This window comes from Ranitomeya imitator, chromosome 3 (genome assembly GCF_032444005.1).
Source record: "Ranitomeya imitator isolate aRanImi1 chromosome 3, aRanImi1.pri, whole genome shotgun sequence".
NCBI classification, from domain to species: Eukaryota; Metazoa; Chordata; class Amphibia; order Anura; family Dendrobatidae; genus Ranitomeya; species Ranitomeya imitator.
In genome coordinates this window covers 227570215-227590612 of record NC_091284.1, presented here as the reverse complement: position 1 = coordinate 227590612, position 20398 = coordinate 227570215, and the positions used below count along the sequence as shown (strand labels likewise).

Below are 20398 nucleotides of genomic sequence, written 5' to 3'. Positions count from 1 at the left end.
CCGCTACACGGGAATGGGAAGAGAGTGGCCAAGTGCCAGAATAGACGCATCTTGCAAATGTGCCTTTTCTGGGGTGGCTGGGGGCAGATGTTTTTAGCCAGGGGGGGCCAATAACCATGGACCCTCTCCAGGCTATTAATATCTGCCCTCAGTCACTGGCTTTACTACTCTGGCGGAGAAAATTGCGCGGGAGCCCACGCCAATTTTTTCCGCCATTTAACCCTTTAATTTAATAGCTAGAATGGCCAAATTTTGCATATACACACTACTAACATTAGTAGTGTGGAATATGCAAAAAAAATGGGGATATGACATGGTTTACTGTATGTAAACCATGTCTCATATCCTGTCGGGTTTAGGAAGGAGATAGCAGATGGTTTTTTTTTTTTTTTTGACACATGGATCCCTTGTATAGCCGTATGTCGGTTTTGCAAGCCTGCGAGATAAGCACGCAGTACGGATGCCATACGGATTACATACGGAGGATGCCATGCGCAAAAAACGCTGAAACACCCTGCCTACGGAGGAGCTACGGACCACTATTTTGGGGACTTTTCAGCGTATTACGGCCGTAATATACGGACCGTATTTTCTTACGCTGAGTGTGACTCCAGCCTAACCGCACATATTTTGCACAGCATTTTCCTTGCCAAAACTGTTTTTTGCTGCAAAAAAAAATCCACTGCAAATAGTCGAGTGCTGGCAAGAAAATGCTGGTTAACCCCTTTCTGCCAGCTGACGGAATAGTATGTCAGCTGGCAGTATCCCCCGCTTTGAGGTGGGCTCCGGTTATATTTACATGCGCTGAGTTCAGGACACTAAATGACAATATTGGAAGTTGTTCGCTTATTTCCCAGCCTCCTTACATCGACTGAGGATCAATGACGGGGACAGAACAATTACTAATAGATCAGTCTGTCCCTATACGGTATCATGTTATCAGCAGCATATCTTCAGTTTTCTCCGGGCGATGTGCTGCTGAGAACAATGAATTTTGTTCCGGCATAAACAATCTAATCACTCAATGAATAGGCAGCATTTTTCTTGTGTAGCATAATACACCCCATAGTCCTCCATATAGTATAATGTGCCCCACAGTTCTAGATAGATAGATAGATAGATAGATAGATAGATAGATAGATATCTATCTATATCTCTCTCCATATATATCTATCTATCTATATCTATATCTCTCTCTATATATATATCTATATATCTTTTATATAATTGTCTAACGGGTACTTCCGTCTGTCATTCTGTCTGTCTCGGATATTCATTGGTCGTGGCCTCTGTCTATCATGGAAATCCAAGTCGCTGATTGGTCGCCGCAAAACAGCCACGACCAATCAGCGACGGGCACAGTCCGGAAGAAAATGGCCGCTCCTTACTCCCCGCAGTCAGTGGCCGGCGCCCGCTCCATACTCCCCTCCGGTCACCGCTAACAAAGGGTTAAAGCCGGCGGTAACGGACCGCGTTATGCCGCGGGTAACACTCCGTTACCGCCGCTATTTACCCTGTGTCCCCAACCTTTTACTATTGATGCTGCCTATGCGGCATCAATAGTAAAAAAAAAGTAATGTTAAAAATAGTATAAAATAACTAAAAACCTGCTATAGTCGCCCTCCGTTGTCCGTTGAGGCGCTCGCGCCATTTTCCTTTCCCAGCGATGCTTTGCGAAATTACCCAGAAGACCTCGCAGTCTCACGAGACCGCTAAGTCATCTGGGTAATTTTGCAAGGCATCCTGGGAACGCAAGATGGCGGCAGCCGCGCGCCCATCTGCACAGCGCCGTTGGATCCCAGGAAGCGCTGAGGAGCAGCGACCAGAATGGTGAGTATGTTAGAACTACAAAGGGCCCTCGGATCATTAGGTGAGTATGTTTATTTTTTATTTTTTGACCTGTGACATACGTGGCTGGGCAATATACTACGTGGCTCTGTGCTGTATACTACGTCACTGGGCAATATACTACGTGGCTCTGTGCTGTATACTACGTAACTGGGCAATATATTACGTCACTGGGCAATATGCTACGTGGCTCTGTGCTGTATGCTACGTAACTGGGCAATATACTACGTAACTGGGCAATATACTACGTAACTGGGCAATATACTACGTAACTGGGCAATATACTACGTAACTGGGCAATATACTACGTAACTGGGCAATATACTACGTAACTGGGCAATATACTACGTAACTGGGCAATATACTACGTAACTGGGCAATATACTACGTAACTGGGCAATATACTACCTGGCTGGACAATATACTACGTTGCTGGGCAATGTATTATGTGGCTGGGCAATGTATTATGTGGCTGGGCTACATATTATGTGGCTGGGCTACGTATTATGTGGCTGGGCTACATATTATGTGGCTGGGCTATATATTATGTGGCTGGGCTATATATTTTAGGTGGCTGGGCTATATATTACGTGGCTGGGCTATATATTACGTGGCTGGGCTATATATTACGTGGCTGGGCTATATATTACGTGGCTGGGCTATATATTACGTGGCTGGGCAATATACTACGTGGACATGCATATTCTAGAATACCCGATGCGTTAGAATCGGGCCACCATCTAGTGTGTGTGTATATATATATATATATATATATATATATATATATATATATATATATATATATATATATATATATATATATATATATATATATATATATATATATATATATATATATATAATTGTCTAAGGGTCTGTTTGTAACCGAAATCCCGCGTCGCTGATTTGTCACACCCAGCCGGCCTCGACCAATCAGCGTTCATAAATAAACTAAATACATATACTACAACGAGAATAACATGAAGGACAGTGCATGAGGGAGAGAATAACATGGAGGACAGTGTGTGAGGGAGAGAATAACATGGAGGACAGTCTGTGAGGGAGAGAATAACATGGAGGACAGTGTGTGAGGGAGAGAATAACGTGGAGGACCGTGTATGAGGGAGAGAATAAAAATTTTCCCCGTTTTTAAGTTTATCATATGGTAAAATAAATGGTGTCTTTGAAAACTATAAGTCATCCTGAAGAAAACGAGCTGTCATACAGCGATAGACTAATAAAGTTTTGACTCTTAAAATAAAGACAGGAGAAATACAATGGCAATGTGTCCAATGGGTTAAAACATAAATGTAAACACCAATGTTTATATGAATACTAGATGGTGGCCCGGCCGCAAATTGGCCCGGGATTTGAACCACGCTTCGCTGATTGGTCGTGGCCGGCCGGGCGCGACCAGTCAGTGATATTGGCGTGGGATTTAAACACCGCTTCACTGATAATGTATATATTTTACCTGGAAAATCCTGTGTATTCATTGCATTATTCTTAAATCTTCATAATTGAACTACATACATATTCTAGAATACCCAATGCATTCGAATCGAGCCACCATCTAGTAGTATAATACTTCTCATAGTCCTCCGTAAAGTATAATGCACCCCAGATAGTCCTCTATGTGGTACAATGCACTCTCCATAGTATAATGCACCCCATAGTTGTTCTTATAGTATAATGCATTCCCAATAGTCCTCGATACAGTATAAGGCTGCCGTCACACTAGCAGTATTTGGTCAGTATTTTACCTCAGTATTTGTAAGCTAAAACCAGGAGTGGGTGATAAATGCAGAAGTGATGCATATGTTTCTATTATACTTATCCTCTAATTGTTCCACTCCTGGCTTTGGCTTACAAATACTGATGTAAAATACTGACCAAATACTGCTAGTGTGACAGCAGCCTGATGCAGGTCTCATATAGTACATATATTATAATGTACTGCCCATAGTCCAATAGAGTATAAGGCAGCCACCCCACAGAGTAATAATAAAAAATGCAATACTCACCTCTCTTCCTCGTTCCCCCGCTGCTCCAGGCACAGCTCCGGTGTCGGCAGCTGCACTGCCGCCTGCCCGGCACACAGCATGGTGAGCGATTTGAGTGACATCATCGCGCACCCGCTGTGTCAGGCAGAGGGGAATGATGAGGGAGGGGGTGTCTTGTAACGCGCTCTCCTCCATTATTACTTTCGTCTACTGGCGCATAGATAAATATGAGTCGCCTACCAGGGCCTAGGGGTACTCTGTACCAGGTCCGGTACTTAACCCCTTTCTGATCTCGGACGGGATAGTACATTCGAGGTCAGATTCCCTGCTTTGATGTGGGCTCCGGCTGTGAGCCCACATCAAAGCCGCGACATGTCAGCTGTTTTGAACAGCTGACATGTGCCCACAATAGCGGCGGGTGAAATCGCGATCCACCTGCCTTTATTAACTAGTTAAATGCCACTGTCAGACGCTGACAGCGGCATTTAACTACCGCTTCCGGCCACGTGGCCGGAAATGCGCTCATTACCGACCCCCGTCACATGATCGGGGTCAGTGATGCGTCGCCATAACAACCATAGGTCTCCATGAGACCTCTGGTTGTTGATGCCGGCTTGCTGTGAGCGCCACCCTGTGGTCGGCATTCATAGCAAGCCTGTAATTCTACTACATAGAGGCGATCTATGCTTCGCCTCTGTGTTGCAGGGCCAATCCAGTTATGCCAGCTTCTAGCCTCCCATGGACGCTATTGAAGCATGACAAAAGTAAAAAAAAAAAATAATGAAATAAAAAAAATATAAAAGCTTAAATCGCCCCCCCCCCCCTTTTGCCCCATTCAAAATAAATCAAATATACACATATTTGGTATCGCCGCGTTCAGAATCGCCCGATCTATCAATAAACTAAAAAGGATTAACCTGACCGCTAAACAGCTTAGCGAGAAAAAAATTAGAAACTCACGAATTACGGCTTTTTGGTAGCCTCGACATTGCATTAAAATGCAATAACGGGCGATCAAAAGAACGTATTTGCACCAATATAATATCGCTAAAAACGTCAGCTCAGCGCGAAAAAAATAAGCCCTCACCCAACCCCAGATCATGAAAAATGGAAACGCTACAGGTATCGGAAAATGGCACAAATATATATATATATATATATATATATATATATACATATATATATATATATATATATATATATATATATATATATATATATATATATATATATATATATATATATATATATATATATATATATATATTTTTTTTACCACTTAGATAAAAAAGAATCTAGACATGTTTGGTGCCTATGAACTTGTGGGCAAGGGTGGTGAATTCCAGCAAATAAACGGAGGACACAGAGTTGCAACGTCTTTACCTGGTTTACTGGTTGAATCGGGCCACAGTCCAGGGTGCCAGCAACAGGTGGTGATGTGGTCCGGCTGGCCTGGAGGCAATGGTGGATCTCTCTCCCAGGTTAGGTCCGTAAGCCTTGCTGCCCACGCTCATCTACAAGATCCTTGCTGCCTGTGGCTCCCTGACAAAGTCCTCTCTCACCTGTCCTTGGACAGTAACCCGTATTGTGGGCAGTGCGAGCCTTTTTTTATAGGGTCTCTATCACGACCCGGGCTCTTTGTGTACTGCTTCACCTTCAGGTGTGGGTGCGGACAAATTACCTAAAGTCCTTTGCCCTCCGGTTCTGTTGTGCGACCTGGAGTTCAACAGAGCCTCGGGCTCCCAGTGCCCGATTCCTGCGCTTCGGCTCAGAGGGTGCCCGGTCACCTTTCCCCTCTAAGCTGTTTCCTTCTCCTTTGCTCCTTTCCTCAGATGCTCACTAACATTCCAACCCTTCAGGTTATCTTCCATTCCTGGAGCTGCAGAACACACCTGGCTGCTCGGCCCCACTCTCTGCTCTCACTCCTCTCTCCTCCAGCCATTTCTGCTACCAACTAACTAACTCATCCTCCAGACCAGAATGCATATTTCTGGGTGAAGCTCCCCTGAATCCAAGTTCAGAGCTCTCCCTTCTCGCCTTTATTCAGAATGTGTTGCATGTAGGTGCTTTACCTGGTAAAGGAAATCCTCCTTCCCTCCAAGCATGGTATCGCCCTCCCCGAAAGGAAGGCAACATCACTGTAACAACCGGTTACCTGGGGTGTTACAGATACATACATACATACATACATACATACATACATACATACATACGTGTATATGTATGTATGCTTTTTTTTTTTTTTCTTCCCTTTTTTATTTATTATGTGCCCTGTCCTGATTAGGTCATGCTGCCCTTTTTGCACTCTGTCCTCTTTATTCTTTACGTTACCTTGTATACCTGCATGCCGGATACAGAAGATGTGATGCTACGATAACATAGGGACTGTATATCTTTCTCAGCCATGTGCAAGACAAGTTGCATCAGTTAAATATTGTGTAAGATGATTTTTTTTTTCACTTGTAAATTGCTGCACCTAGTATTCTGGAGACAACCATATAGCCAAAAAAAAAAAAGTTCCAACCCAGCCCCTCCCTTCATCAAACCAAAAGTATAGTTAGCATTAATGTATTGTGCTCCTTAGCATGTGTTGCAGGCTTCGACTGATTTCCAGCTAATACAGTTCCTGTTTCCTTTCTCATCTTCAGCCCGTTGGGGACCACGAGGAAAAGAGAAGTGACAAGATGGACTTAAAAAGCTTGAGTGACAGCGAGATAAAGGAACAGCTGAGGAAACATGGGGTCATCCCGGGACCCATCTTACGTATGCATCTCCTATTTTACACGAGTGAGGGAGTGTCGGAGCAATGTACAGGACGTCGGTCTATAAGCAATGATTACTCAGCACGACAGAGAATCATTCCCTGTAGATCAAAGAAGATAACCAAGCATGGCTCTATCATATGCTTTGTGGCTCTCCAGCCCCCCAGGTGCAATTGCCTTGGTTAGAAATGAAGCCTGCTGTGGTATAATGATTATGTAGGTACAAACAAAGCTCTCGGAAACAAAGAAACCGCACGCCGTGATGTGGTATTATGCAAGGATTGAAATGCAGTGCAGGTTTATAAGGAACGATCCCAACGTCTTCTGTCTGCCTCTGTGAGGCGAGATATTCTAGTGCATTACAGAGAACAAGTGCTGACTTCATTTTGGTGATTGCATAATGCTGTCATATTTTTCCTCCTGCAGTTCTCATCTTTCTTTCTTTTACATTTCGATATTTTATGAAGAATGAGCTTAAACAATATATCCAGGCAGGCAATGCGTTATTTCTCGACTGATCTGCTCTTAAATTATCCAGTATAGCATTGTGGATTGTGTGATCTAAGGGATGAAATGTATTAATCGTGATTTTAATTCATACTTGTTTCCCCCCTAATTTTGTCTAGCTACCACCAGGGCTATTTATGAAAGGAAGTTACAGCAACTACTTGAAGAGAAGCAGTTGAAAGAAAATGGAGGTGGACATGAGGACCAGTATTCAGATAGTGAAGATGAAGGTTGGTGCATACCGCGCTAGAGCATTATTGGGTGTGAGTTTAGTATCTGTGGTCAGATCAGTATCATGCAATGAAGAGGCTGCGGCCCTTCTAAGAAGTTGAGTGGGGGAGCCCCCTGTTTAATATGGGTAGCCCCTTTTAATATAGCCATGTGCCTGGAGCCTTAGGCCTCTTTCACACTTCCGTCTTTCAGGTCCCGTCGAGATACGTTGATTTTTGAGAATGCAGGATCCTGCAAAAAAAAATGCAGACTTAATAGACTTGTATTAGCGACGTATTGTGACGGATGGCCATCCGTTTCATCTGTCATGCACTGGATCCTGCGTAAAAAACGGTCCGTCGGGCAGAGAAAACGTTCAGAGGAACGTTTTTCTGCACGTCGGAAAATCGGTCAGCGACGCATCCTGCGTTGCCCGTCACTGGCTACAATGGAAGCCTATGGGCGCAGGATGCGTCGCTGACTGTGAAAAGCAGGAATCCAGCAACTGGTCCCGTCTTTTCAAACTGAACATTAGTGTTGAGCCTAGTGTTCGGGTTCGGTTCATCGAACAGGAACGTGTTCAACGAATTGTTCGACGAACACTGTCGAACCCCATTGAAACCAATGGCAGGCAAACACAAACACATAGAAAACACTTAAAAGGTGTCCAAAAGCTGACAAACTGCTCAGACACAACAAACGCATGGAAAAGTCACAACTACATATAGTCATGCGAAAAGAAAAGAGGTGGAGGAGTAAAAGGAGGAGGAGACACAGATATAGGCATGTCAAGAAAGGCTGGAGTAAAAATCTAAACTCACTATACCAACACCCAGACGTCTTGACAAAAAAAATAAAAAAATAAATATCTTTAGGTAGAATGGCGGCGGATCCATTCAGAACACTTTCCTTAGAAGACGTAGTGGTACCCCGTTTGGAGTTGTGCCAAAAAATGAACCCAATACATTCAGACTAATCCACCATTTGTCATATCCAAGGGGAAGGTCCGTAAACGACAACATCAACTATGTACTGTACCTCTTTTGACGAGGCAATCAAGTGGGTCAAGAAGTTGGTAAGGGGCACCCTAATGGGCAAAACAGACATTGAGGGGGAGTTCTGGTTACTACCTGTGCCTCCGAATAGTGTCCTCCCATTGGGCTGCTTCTGTGAAGGAGCATACTACATAGATCGCTGTTTGCCCATGGGGTGCTCCATATCCTGCTTACTATTTGAGGCGTTTAGTTGCTTCCTCGAATGTGTCGTCATGGACGTTTGTAAGGCGGCACATATTATCCATTACCTCGACGACTTCTTATGCCTGGGCCCAAAAGATTCGCCACAGTGTGAAAACACGCGGTAGTCCACCTGTGAGAAGGAGAGAGCTGGAGGGAGAGTGGACACCCCAGAGCCGAGGGGTTAGATTGAGAAAGAAAGAAGGCGGTGTAGCTTGCTTCATGGGTGGGGTACTCTGCTGAGAAGCAGAAATTGCTACTAGGCCCAAAATGATTTCCTGGGCCAAATGCTGTTAAAAAATAGTACTTAGGTAAACCGGCGGTGTAGCTTGCTTCATGGGTGAAGTACGCTGCTGAGTAGCACCAAATTCTACTAGGCCCAAAAGGATTTCCTGGGCCAGATGCCGTTAAAAATAGTACTTAGGTAAACAGGCGGTGGGTGGCTGGGCTACTCTGCTGACTAGCAGACACTGAAGCTTTTGAGCAGACCTCTGAATCCCAGGCCATAGTATGAGGAAACAACTTTGCAGACGACCCCACCCAACTAGAATTGACGATGGCAACGTCATGTAAAACTCAGCAAGGTGACTAAATAAGGGTCTCCATTTTTTCCAAAAATTCGGCCACAGACACCACTTAAGTGGCATCAATTTCGCCAGAGTTTTTTAAAACGGTTGGTGGGGTGATTTTCAAAAATCATCAAGCTTTTAGTCTCCTCAAGATGACACAGGGGTAGAAAAGTCCTTGCGGATCCAGGATTTGTTCATCTTGATGAACGTTAGTCTGTCTACATTGTCACTGGACAGCCGCGTGCGCTTATCTGTCAGCACACCACCAGCAGCGCTGAACACACGTTCAGAGAGAACACTGGCTGCGGGGCACGACAAGATCTCCAAGGCGTGAGTGGCGAGCTCAGTCCATTTTTCAAGATTGGAAACCCAAAATGAGCAAGGGTCCAGTTCCACAGTCATGGCATCGATGTTAACTTGGAGATACTCTTGTACCATCCTCTCTAGGCGTTGGCTGTGCGTTAGACTTCTTGTCTCCTGTGGCCTTGCAAAGTATGGTCTAAAAATCTTGAAACGATTGGAAAAAATTGGTGTTACCACCAGATACGATGTTACGGTTTGAGTGATGACTCGATAGTCCCACGGTTGGCAAGTTAGAACTCAGAGATTCACTACGTGCACCACTGGCGTTTTGTGGAAAAGCAGATGTTAGATTCTGTAACCGTCTCTGCTGATACTCCTGCATGCGTGACTTCCTTTCTATGGCAGGAATTATTTCGCCAAATTTGCTTTTGTACCGGGGATCTAAGAGTGTGGCAACCCAGTAGTCGGCATTACTTCGGATTCTGACAATCCGAGGGTCATGTTGCAGGTAGTGCAGCAAGAAGGCACTCGTGTGTCTTGCGCATCCAGGAGAACCAAGTCCTTGTTGTCTTGGTGGTGGCGAGGCGAGAATCATGCTTCCTTAGTCAGCCCTCTCCCCCCAAGCTCGCACAACAGAAATTTGATCAAGGTCTCCCTCATCTGATGAGTCTTCCATGCCCAGCGCCAGTTGGTCCTTCACTTCCTCGCCTCCTGCACCTTCCTCAACAGTTTGGCTGCTACCATGTGCACTCGGTAGTCCCTCTCCCCCAGCCTCCAATGCCAGCCGCCTTGTTGCTGCCAACCTTCTTGAATTTGGAGATCTGATCCCTTCCGCATACGACTCCTCCTGTTCCTCCTCCTCCTCCTCCTGTTCCACCACCTGACTCCGAACACTATATAAGGTGTGCTTCAGCATGTAAATCACTGGGATGGTCATGCTGATAATGGCATCGTCGGCACTAAACATCTTCGTCACTATTTCAATTCTGTGCAGAAGGGTGCATAGGTCCCTGATCTGAGACCACTCCTGCAGCGTGATTTGCCCCACCTCTTGATCTCGTTGGGCCAGGCTATATGTCATAACGTATTGCACCAGGGCTCGTCGGTGCTGCAACATGTGCAGAGTTGAATTCCGCCATGTGGGCACATCGCATTTCAGCCGGTGAACTGGCAGGCCCAACGACTTCTGTAGAGATGCAAGTCGTTGAGCTGCGGGATGTGAACGGCGGAAGTGAGCACACAGCGACCGTGCCCTCTGCAGAAGCCCATCTAGTCTGGGATAGTGGGATAAAAATTGCTGGACAACCAGGTTCAAAACGTGAGCCATACAAGGCACGTGTGTGACATTGCCCCAGCGAAGGGCCGCACCCAGGTTTGCAGCATTGTCGCACACAGCCTTCCCTAGCTGCAGGTTGAGTGGAGACAACCATTGATGGAACTCGGTCTCCAGAGCTGACCACAACTCCTCAGCTGTGTGACTCACATTTCCCAGACATTTCAATGTGAACATTGCCTGATGCCATTGAGCCCTGGTGATAGCATAGTGAGGAGGTGTGCAGGATTCCTTCTGCGCAGTTACAACGTGGGTGGCATTACCAGACAGGCTTTGTGTGCAGGTGGAGGACCGAGAGGAGGTTGAGGAGGCAGAACAGTGGAGGAACTACTAGATACAAAGGATCGACGAGCAACTCATGGGGACGGCAAGACTAGGACAGCAGCCCCTTCTCCTGATGTCGCCGTAGTTACCCAGTGCCCAGTCACCGACATGTAACGCCCCTGTCCTTGTCTACTCGTCCAAGTGTCTGTGGTGAAATGCACCCTGTCACACAGTTTCTTAAGGAAGCGGTGATGTTGTGTGTGACATGCTGGTACTGGGGCACTGCGACGGACATAAGGTCTCGAATATCCTCTGTGTCCACCAGGCGGAAAGGCAGCATTTCTGTAGCCAACAGCTTGCAGATGGAGAAATTCAACCTCTTATCTTTGTCATGGCTAGGAGGAAATTATCTTTTACTTGTCCACATTAGAGGGACTGAGGGCTGGCTGCCGTGCTTAGACGGAGTTGAGTAGGGTGTCCCCGGCAAACTGCTGGTCTGTGAGGAAGGTGCAGGCGGAGATGTTATGTTGCCTTGATCAAAATGTGGTGTCGATGTCAGAGAGTGCTCAACAACAGCAGGTGTTTCCACTTGCAAATGTCCTGACGACCTGCCAATCACACTGGCTGTTGCGGGTAAAGAGGTGGAAGGTCTGCATCCAAAACAATGTGCGACTGCTGTCCCCACAGTCACAGAGGATGAAGAGGACGCGGATGCACTTGATGGGGCAGACGGTGGTTGACCCGGCCCACTAGGCCGCATTGTAGCACAGTGAGCTTCCCACTGCAACTTATGCCTCATATCCATGTGACGGTTCATGCATGAAGTACTCAAGCTAGTGATTTTTTGGCCTCTACTGAGATTTTGTTGACAAATCTTACAGACCACATGAGTTGGGTCATCCTTTGTGATGTCAAAAAATGCCCAGGCTATGCATGGCTTAGAGCCCGTGCGACCTGAAGAGCCACCACGATTTCTGGTCTGAGGCACAGTTGGGGTTGAGGATGCATTTGTTGACGTGCTTCCAGTACTCCGTCTCTGTCCAGGAAGGCACACCGTTACCTCGTCGTAAGACTCGTCTGTAACATCCTCCTCCACCTCCTCTGCTGACCTCATGGACTGGAGGACTGGGGGTTGACAGTAAGTGGGGTCTACAACCTCGTCATCATCATCCTGTGTGTTCTCACACCCGTCGTCCTTAGGGCCAACCTCTTCCTGCCCTGATCAAAAAGTCAAGTTTTCGTTCCAATCAGGTATCTCAGTCTCATCATCATCTTCCTCATTGTCTCCACCAACAGGAGTTACAGTTTGGGAACGAGGGTCTACATTATGCTCAGAACCTTCTTCATCTGGGCCTGGATCCGACTCACAAAGATTCTGGGCATCAGTGCAGATCATTTCCTCGTCTGGATTCACAGAAGCTCTGGAGCAGACCTCTGATTTCCAGGCTATAGTATGAGTTAACAGCTCTACAGACTCATCCATGTGTGTTACCCAATGCTCAGACGGGCAGCTTGAGACTTGGGAGCTGTGAGGAAGCAAGTGCGATTGGGGTGACAACTCTGAGGACTGGAGTAGTGTTGAGGTTGACATGGAGGAGAGCCCACTTGAACGAGCACTTGATATCCGTTCAAGCACCTGCTGTTTTTGTGCTTTATCTGGAATTTTTGGCGATGCTTGTAGCGATGGTCGTCAGAAAGGGATCATATCAGATTGTCCACGAAAAGAAGTAGACATCTTACTTTGGCTGGAAGATGGTCTTTCTTCTGCAGATGTTACTGTTGCTTTACCACCTACCCCACGGACACAACCTTTTTTTCCCTTTCCAACATGCCTATTCCCCTTTCCACCAGCAGCAAGCCTTTTGCCACTCATTTTAGTGCTTAACTAATTGGCAACTCTGTATCTGTAGTTGTTGGCACAACAACCGATGGATGAAAACTGAGCAGAACTGAGTGGCCAAACTGTGGTACTAGGCCCAAAACTAATAACTGGATTAGATGCAGTGAAAATAGAGAGACACAGGCGGTGTAGTTAGTTTCACAGGCGGGCTACTCTGCTGACGTGCAGACACTGCCCCTAGGCCCTAAACTATTAACTGGATTAGATGCAGTAAAATTTGAGATACACTGGCGGTGTAGCTAGCTTCACAGGCGGGCTACTCAGATGACTATCAGACAATGCTACTAGCCCAAAAGGATTGGCTGAGCTAGATTACACCAAATGCTGTGACAAACACTTGCACAGCACTGGCACAGACCTGCCTGGCAAACAGTGCTATGAACTGCTGTAACCTACCCTGAAAAGGGCTGATATTACAACTAGTCCCAACTCCTCCCGACTCCCTAAACCTATCTCTGACAATTCACTCCAAAAAAACACTCTTAGTCTGTATAGCGCCCACAGCAGCAGCGGTGCCGTCTAACACTAAGCTGCAGCAGTGAGGAAATGGCAGCAAAAGACCAAATATGAAGATACTGTACCCGAAACCTCCACCATACTCACACCCCAAGTGGGGGAGCTACCCAGGGAGATATTCGATACCAATAGTAAAAGTGGACACTCCTCACAATAGCAATAAGAAAGAAACAATGGAGTTAAAGTCCAAAAATCAGGTTTTATTCTTTACAACAATTGGCAACCATAGCCAGAAAAATATACAAAAATCATAATTCAATTAAACATAACATATAACTGAAAAGGAGAATGAATGGTAGCAAAAGATGGAATTAGACACCACGTAGGTAATCCTGATACCAATTTAATATTAATAAAGTGCATAGTGCCACAAAGTAATCGGGAAAAGGACCAGATAGTATAAGGGTACCCCTATAAGTCTATACTTAATGGCTATGTATGCATATAAATAGCCCTGCGCACAGGCTAAGTGACCACTACATCCGGTCAATAATCAAAAGCCAAGGAGAAGGGGAAAAGAAAGACACCATAAATAGATCTTATTGATCCTTACCCAAAGGTTGGTAACCAGGATGACCCACGTGGTGGCCCCAACGCGCGTTTCACGTCAGCTTCGTCGGGGCAGTGTTGCTACATGTCCTAGGTGTGCCATATAAATGTACGCAATCAGCTACGATGATTTCCACCTGATGCGGCGCATGTCGCCGCTCGTCCGGCCGGGAATTGCATCCCCAGGTGGCATCCAAGATGTCTGCTGATGTCCGAGGTTCGGGGCATTGTGGGCGGCGCCGCTTGATGACGCGAGCGGCTCACTCGCCCCCGCCCACTATACACTGAAACAGTCTATTAACAATGATACACCGTTTTAATGTGCAAATCAAGCTAGGCTTTTGGTGAACGAACAGTTATTGAAAAACTCGAACAGCCGATTTTTAAGCAAATTGTTTGGGTTCGACGAACGACTCGAACACCGCCCAAAACAGCTCGAATTTGAAATTGGCGAACAGTTCGACTCGAACACCGCTCATCTCTACTACTGCTCTTTCTCTTTTTACTATTGATGCTGCCTATGCAGATTTTGCGATGTATTATTAGGAACGCTAGCTGCCGGGAGCATCGGTAACGCTGCGCGGGATGCCGGTAGGTGAGAATATTGATATATTTTTTTTTTTTTTTATCATTTTTAACCTGGTTTGTGTTGTGTATGCGTTTTTGCAGCAGAATACCGCCGCGAAGACGCATACACAAGAGGTGCACATAGCCTCAACTGGTCCGTCAGAAAGACGGGCCCAGTGCACCCGTCACATTATTTTTGACACTATTTTGTTAACGTCCGTTGCTACGTTTCAGCGACGCAGCAGGACGGGAGGGTCCCGACGGAAATGTGAAAGAAGCCTTACCTTAAATGTTAAAGCTTATTAAAGTGGGAATCTGGGACTTAACAAATGTACCTGAGCACTAAGGCCTCTTTCACACTTCCGTCTTTCTCCTTCGCCACATTAAGGAACACCGAGCCATGGGTGTTATGCTGCTGTCGCTAGGAGGCTGACACTAAGTTGAGACAAAAAAGTTAGCTCCTCCCCTGCAGTATACACCCTCATGCTGGCTTCCAGATACCCAGTTCAAGCTTAGTGTCCATAGGAGGCACACTGGGTCTGCTATTCAGACCAGAATTTTTTTATTTTTTACTATTTAACTTTTTTACCTGGATGAAGGGGCGACTGAACCTATCAAGGCTCTGATCTCCCCGAACCAACAACAGGTGAGCACGGAGAGTGTCACCTCTCCGTATCCTCTCAAGGGCACCGATCTCTCCCCCACCCACCCCCCTTACCTTAACAAACGAGCACATGGAGTATCACCTCCTCGTATCCTCTTCTGCAGCCAGGCCTATTGCCGGACGTTTTGCCCTGCCCGACCAGGTTATCCCCTCGGATGCTCAGAGGCACCCTACATCGTGGCATTCGTGCAGCCCCCACTGCATCACCACTGAAAAAAGTGGATGATGGAAGGAGGTGGACGGTTCCTCCCTACCCCCCTTTTAAGTGGATGGAGGCTCCCCCCAACCCTGCACCGTCCTAACTACCCCGGGCACAGCTCTGACCTGCGGCATCTGCCATCCCCTTCATATCGGGCTAAGTGCCACCCAGGAGGGGTCGTTTTTCTGGCGGTCATAGGAGGGTTCCATAGCGGCAGGGTCCCCACAGGGCTCCGCGGCATCTTTTCCGGAGGTCCACGGGTGCGCGTCGGCCAGAAATTTAGCCCCCGGCTTCGGCCTAGTGCGGGCTGCATCCCGATAGGCCCGCCTACCGCTCGCATCACTTGTGTGGCTCCGCCCCCAGACCTGGCGCTTCTCGCTCCTTGCGAGACTATCTCCCAGCTCTCGGCAGCCATCTTTCTCCACTGCACAGCAGCTCTGGCCGCCCTCTGCACATGTCAGCACTCCTGGATGCCGGTCTTTCCGTACTCAGCGCCATCATCTTCAGATTACAGGACCTGGGTAAGGAGACTGCACTAGGTGCTTCCCTACAGCTTTACCCCACATCGCTTCTACTAGCAGTGTTTTTTACTTATATTGGGGTACATCATGTCGCAGTCAAGGGCTTAAAAGGCTACAAAGGTGCATACCACCTTTTTCACTGCGTGTACCACCTGCCAGGCTCCTCTCCCTCCCCTCTCTGCTCAGCCTGTGATGCCCAATGATGTGCCCAGGAGCCCTCCGCCGCTACCGATCCCAATGTATCTAGCCCCCTGAGTGGGCCGCGTCACCGTCACAATCCATGGCTTCGTTAGCCAAAGCGATTGAATCTCTTCATGACCCCTCTGAGGAGCGGGGCACTCGTCTACCTGGGTTAAGAGACCCCTCCCTTACAGGGGAGTCTTCGGCCAGCAGGGGCACCTCTCACCTTAAGGAGGTACGGACATCCAAAAAAATGGATCCGCACGTCACCACGTCATTCAGCCTCTGGTAGCTTCACTTCTCGCTCACCCTCTCCAGGGGTTCATAGCGATCATGACTCTGAGTATGAGTCTGAGGCATCTTTGGACCAGGATTCTCCGGAGTTTAAATAGACTGTGGATTCCCTCATTGGAGCTGTCAATCACGCGCTAAAGGTTGATGATGACCCTAATTCCGCTCTGGATCATGCGGTATCTTTTAAAAAAACCAAGTGATCCCATAGGGTGTTCACCTCTCACCCGGATTTTTTAGATATAGTCCGGCGACACGGAGCGACCGGAAAAGCGCTTTACGGGAAAAAAGGCCCTGGAAACGAAGTATCCCTTTTCCGCAGATCTTATCAAAGATTGGACGGAACCTCCACTAGTAGATCCTCCGGTATCGCGTTTGGCTACCAAAACCCTTTTATCCGTACCTGATGGGGCTTTGATTAAAAATCCCACAGAACGCCAGATTCCCTGGCTTGCTCAGTGTATGAAGCCTCAGGTTCCTGTCTATCCCCTTCCTTTGCTGCGGCATGGGTCGCAAAAGCAATGGTTTTCTGGGCAGATGCTCTTGCAAAATCCATTCAGGACCAGGCTCTTCCAGATCTCGCCAAACAAATCGCTATGGCTGGAGACTGTGATGTACGCGTCTTTAGACGCAGCAAACTGTGCTTCAATTGCTGCCTCAAACGTCGTCACCATTAGGAGAGAACTATGGCTTAGAGAGTGGTGTGCGGATTCCTCTTCTAAAAAGTCTTGATTTCTCTGCCTTTTCAGAGCGGATGTCTGTTTGGAGAAAAATTAGACCAGCTTCTTTCTGATGCTACAGGAGGGAAAAGCAAATTCTTCCTGCAGCACAGGCCTAAAACTCCTTTTCAGCGTCAGCAACATTTTCATTTTCAGCCTTTTCGCAGTAGCTCATTCTGGTCCTCCTCCACAGCCTCATTTCCTTCACAATGACTCGGGGAGTCTTCCGCTCGACACCACCAAAGTAGGCGGACGCCTGCTTCTCTTTCAACATGTCTGGCTTTCCGTCATCCCTCGATCGGCCAAGTCCTCTGTCCCCGCGGATCAGGCAAGCGCTCAAATGGTGGACTTTGGAATCATCCCTCAGCCAGGGGAGGTCCTTTCTCCCAACTCACTGGCTGGTGGTGACTACCGACTCCAGCCTCCTCGGTTGGGGAGTGGTATTTCGCCACCACACTGCCCAGGGGCGTTGGACCATTCGGGAGTAGAGACGTCCAATAAACATCTTGGAGATTCGAGCGATCAGATTTGCCCTGAGATGTTTCCACTTCCTCCTCGCGGGTCACCCAATTCGAATTCAATCGTCACAGCTGTGGCATACATAAACCATCAGGGGGGGGGGGGGCCCGCAGCAGGGCGGCAATGCGGGAAGTCTCCCACATTCTCCGTTGGGCCGAGAACAACCTCTCCACCATTTCTGCAGTACACATTCTAGGCGCCGAAAACTGAGCGGCGGACTTTCTCAGCCGTCAGGGTCTCGCCTCGGAGGAGTGGGAACTCCATCCGGAGGTCTTCCAGCAGATTTGCCATCGCTGGGGGGCTCCGGACATGGATCTGATGGTGTCCAGACTGAACGCATAAGTTCCTAACTTCATAGCAAGTTCTCGGGATCCCCAGGCCATCGGGGTGGACACACTGATATCCCCATGGCATCGGTTCCACTTCCCGTACGTGTTTCCTCCGCTTCCTTTACTACCGAAGGTAATCTGGAAAATCAAGATGGAGGGGGTTCCTTTGATCCTAGTCACCCCGGATTGGCCACGTCGCGCGTTATCCATGTTGTTCCAACGTAAGATTGCTGCTGATTTGCAAGCCAGGACTGTTGTTCAGGGGGTCTCCCACATAGTACCCCCCTATAGAATGCCGTTAGAGACTTGGGATCTCAATTTGGTCCTGAGTGTTCTTCAGGAGTCCCATTTTGAACCTCTGCAGGATGTCCCGCTGATTGTTCTCTCCTGGAAGGTCATCTTCCTTGTGGCAGTAACCTCTATCAGGCGAGTCTCAGAGTTGGCCGCACTGTCCTGCCGGGCGCAGTTCCTTTCCTTCCACCAGGACAAAGTAGTCCTACGTCCATCTCCGTCTTTTCTTCCCAAGGTGGTTTCATCATTCCACCTTAATGAAGATATCGTTCTTCCCTCCTTCTGCCCACAGCCAACACATAGGGTTGAAAAGTCCCTTCACACCTTGGACATGGTAAGGGCTCTCAGGAGGTACATTTCTAGGACTGCCCCCTTCCGCAAATCGGACTCCCTCTTTGTGCTCCCTGAGGGTCACAGAAAGGGTTTAGCCACGATAGCCAGATGGATCCGAACAGCTATTCAAGAATCTTATCGGGTCAGGGGCAGACCTATCCCGGCGGGGATTAGGGCACACTCAACTCGGTCGGTGGGTGCTTCTTAGGCCATTTGGCACCAGGCGTCGGCAGAGCAGGTTTGCAAGGCCGCAACATGGTCCAGCCTGCATACTTTCACAAAGCACTACAATGTCCACACTCAATCTTCAGCGGATGCGGCCATTGGCAGACATATTCTGCAGGCGGCCGTTGCGGATTTATAGTCAGTTGGTACACGGAGTTATTTGGTTGTATTGTTCCCCACCCAGGGACTGCTTTGAGACGTCCCATGGTTCTGTGCCCCCCAATGTGGCGAAGGAGAAATAGGGATTTTTGTGTACTCACCGTGAAAAATTTTTCTCCAAGCCACTCATTGAAGGACACAGCACCCACGCTGTTAGCCTTATGGCTCGTTTTTTGGTTCTTGACTTACTCTGACATGTTATACTCTATAATTATGTTATATGTGGTTAATGATCTCCTACTGCTTTTACACTGAACTAGGTCTCTGGAAGCCAGCATGAGGGTGTATACTGCAGGGGAGGAGCTAACTTTTTGTCTCAACTTAGTGTCAGCCTCCTAGCGACAGCAGCATAACACCCATGGTTCTGTGTCCCCCAATGAGTGGATCTGAGAAAAAGATTTACGGTGAGTACACAAAAATCCCTATTTTTCCTCCCGTCGAAATCCGTTGAGTTTTGAAAAAAACGGATCCTGCAAATTTTTCTGCAGGATCCTGTTTTTTCCCATAGACTTGTATTAGCGAAGGATTGTGACGGATGGCCATCCTTTTCATCCGTCGTGCACTGGATCCGTCAGAAAATAGCGGTCCGTCGTGTGGAGAAAACGTTCTGAGGAATGTTTTTGTTTTTTTTTTTGTTTGTTTTTTTTTTTTCTCGCTCGCTCGCTCTCTCTCTCTCTTATATTCTATTGTACCTTTAAAATTCAGGCTCAAACTCATTCGACGCATCCATCACAACACTGGATGCGTTACACACGCTTTTCACTATTTTCACAACATCTGTCGATACGTCACTTCATTGCAGTATGACGTACCCCAAGCGACGGAAGTGTGAATGAAGCCTAACAGGCAGGTAATTGCAGCTGACCTGCCTGTTCTGTCCAGCGCCGTTCTTCCCCCAGCACAGAGCGGTCACAGACTGCTGACGTCACGTCTACAAAGTGGAAGCTTCTTTTACGCTCTGTCGACACAGGGTGGGACATCCAAGGTCATTCTGATTGACAGCCAGATCCCCGCTACCTAATTGGTGAGCCGGCTGACAATCAGAATGGTCTCAGAAGTCCCGCTCTGTCGCGTCTGTAGATATAGCTGAATCCCAGGCAGGAGTGGTCTGTGACTGCTCTATGCCAGGAAAAAATGGCATAGCTGGCAGGTATGTTGCAATTACCTGCCTGTTAGTGCTTAGGTGCATTTTTTTATTTATTTTTTTTTAGCCAAAGTCCCAGATACACCCTTTTAAATGTATAATCAGAGTACCAGACAACCACATTGTAACTATACCATGCGTTGTTACGCAAAACAAAACCTCCAAACGAGGAAAAAGATTACCCCACTCCATATATAAGCATAGACAGATAGGAGAACAATTGAGTTTTCAGGTTTAAAAACAGAGTACTTTATTAAA

The 20398-nt window shown here is 47.3% G+C and overlaps 1 protein-coding gene across 5 annotated transcripts in view; it reads left to right on the top strand.

Annotated features, from left to right (window-relative positions):
• LEMD1 (LEM domain containing 1) overlaps positions 1–20398 on the top strand; it is a 133877-nt gene that overhangs the window by 80526 nt on the left and 32953 nt on the right. For all 5 annotated transcript variants that reach the window (XM_069756220.1, XM_069756219.1, XM_069756221.1 and 2 more), the window contains exons 2-3: positions 6500–6614; positions 7240–7350. In XM_069756220.1, coding sequence (XP_069612321.1) covers positions 6500–6614; positions 7240–7350 — 226 coding nt within the window. The remainder of the gene's footprint in view (positions 1–6499; positions 6615–7239; positions 7351–20398) is intronic.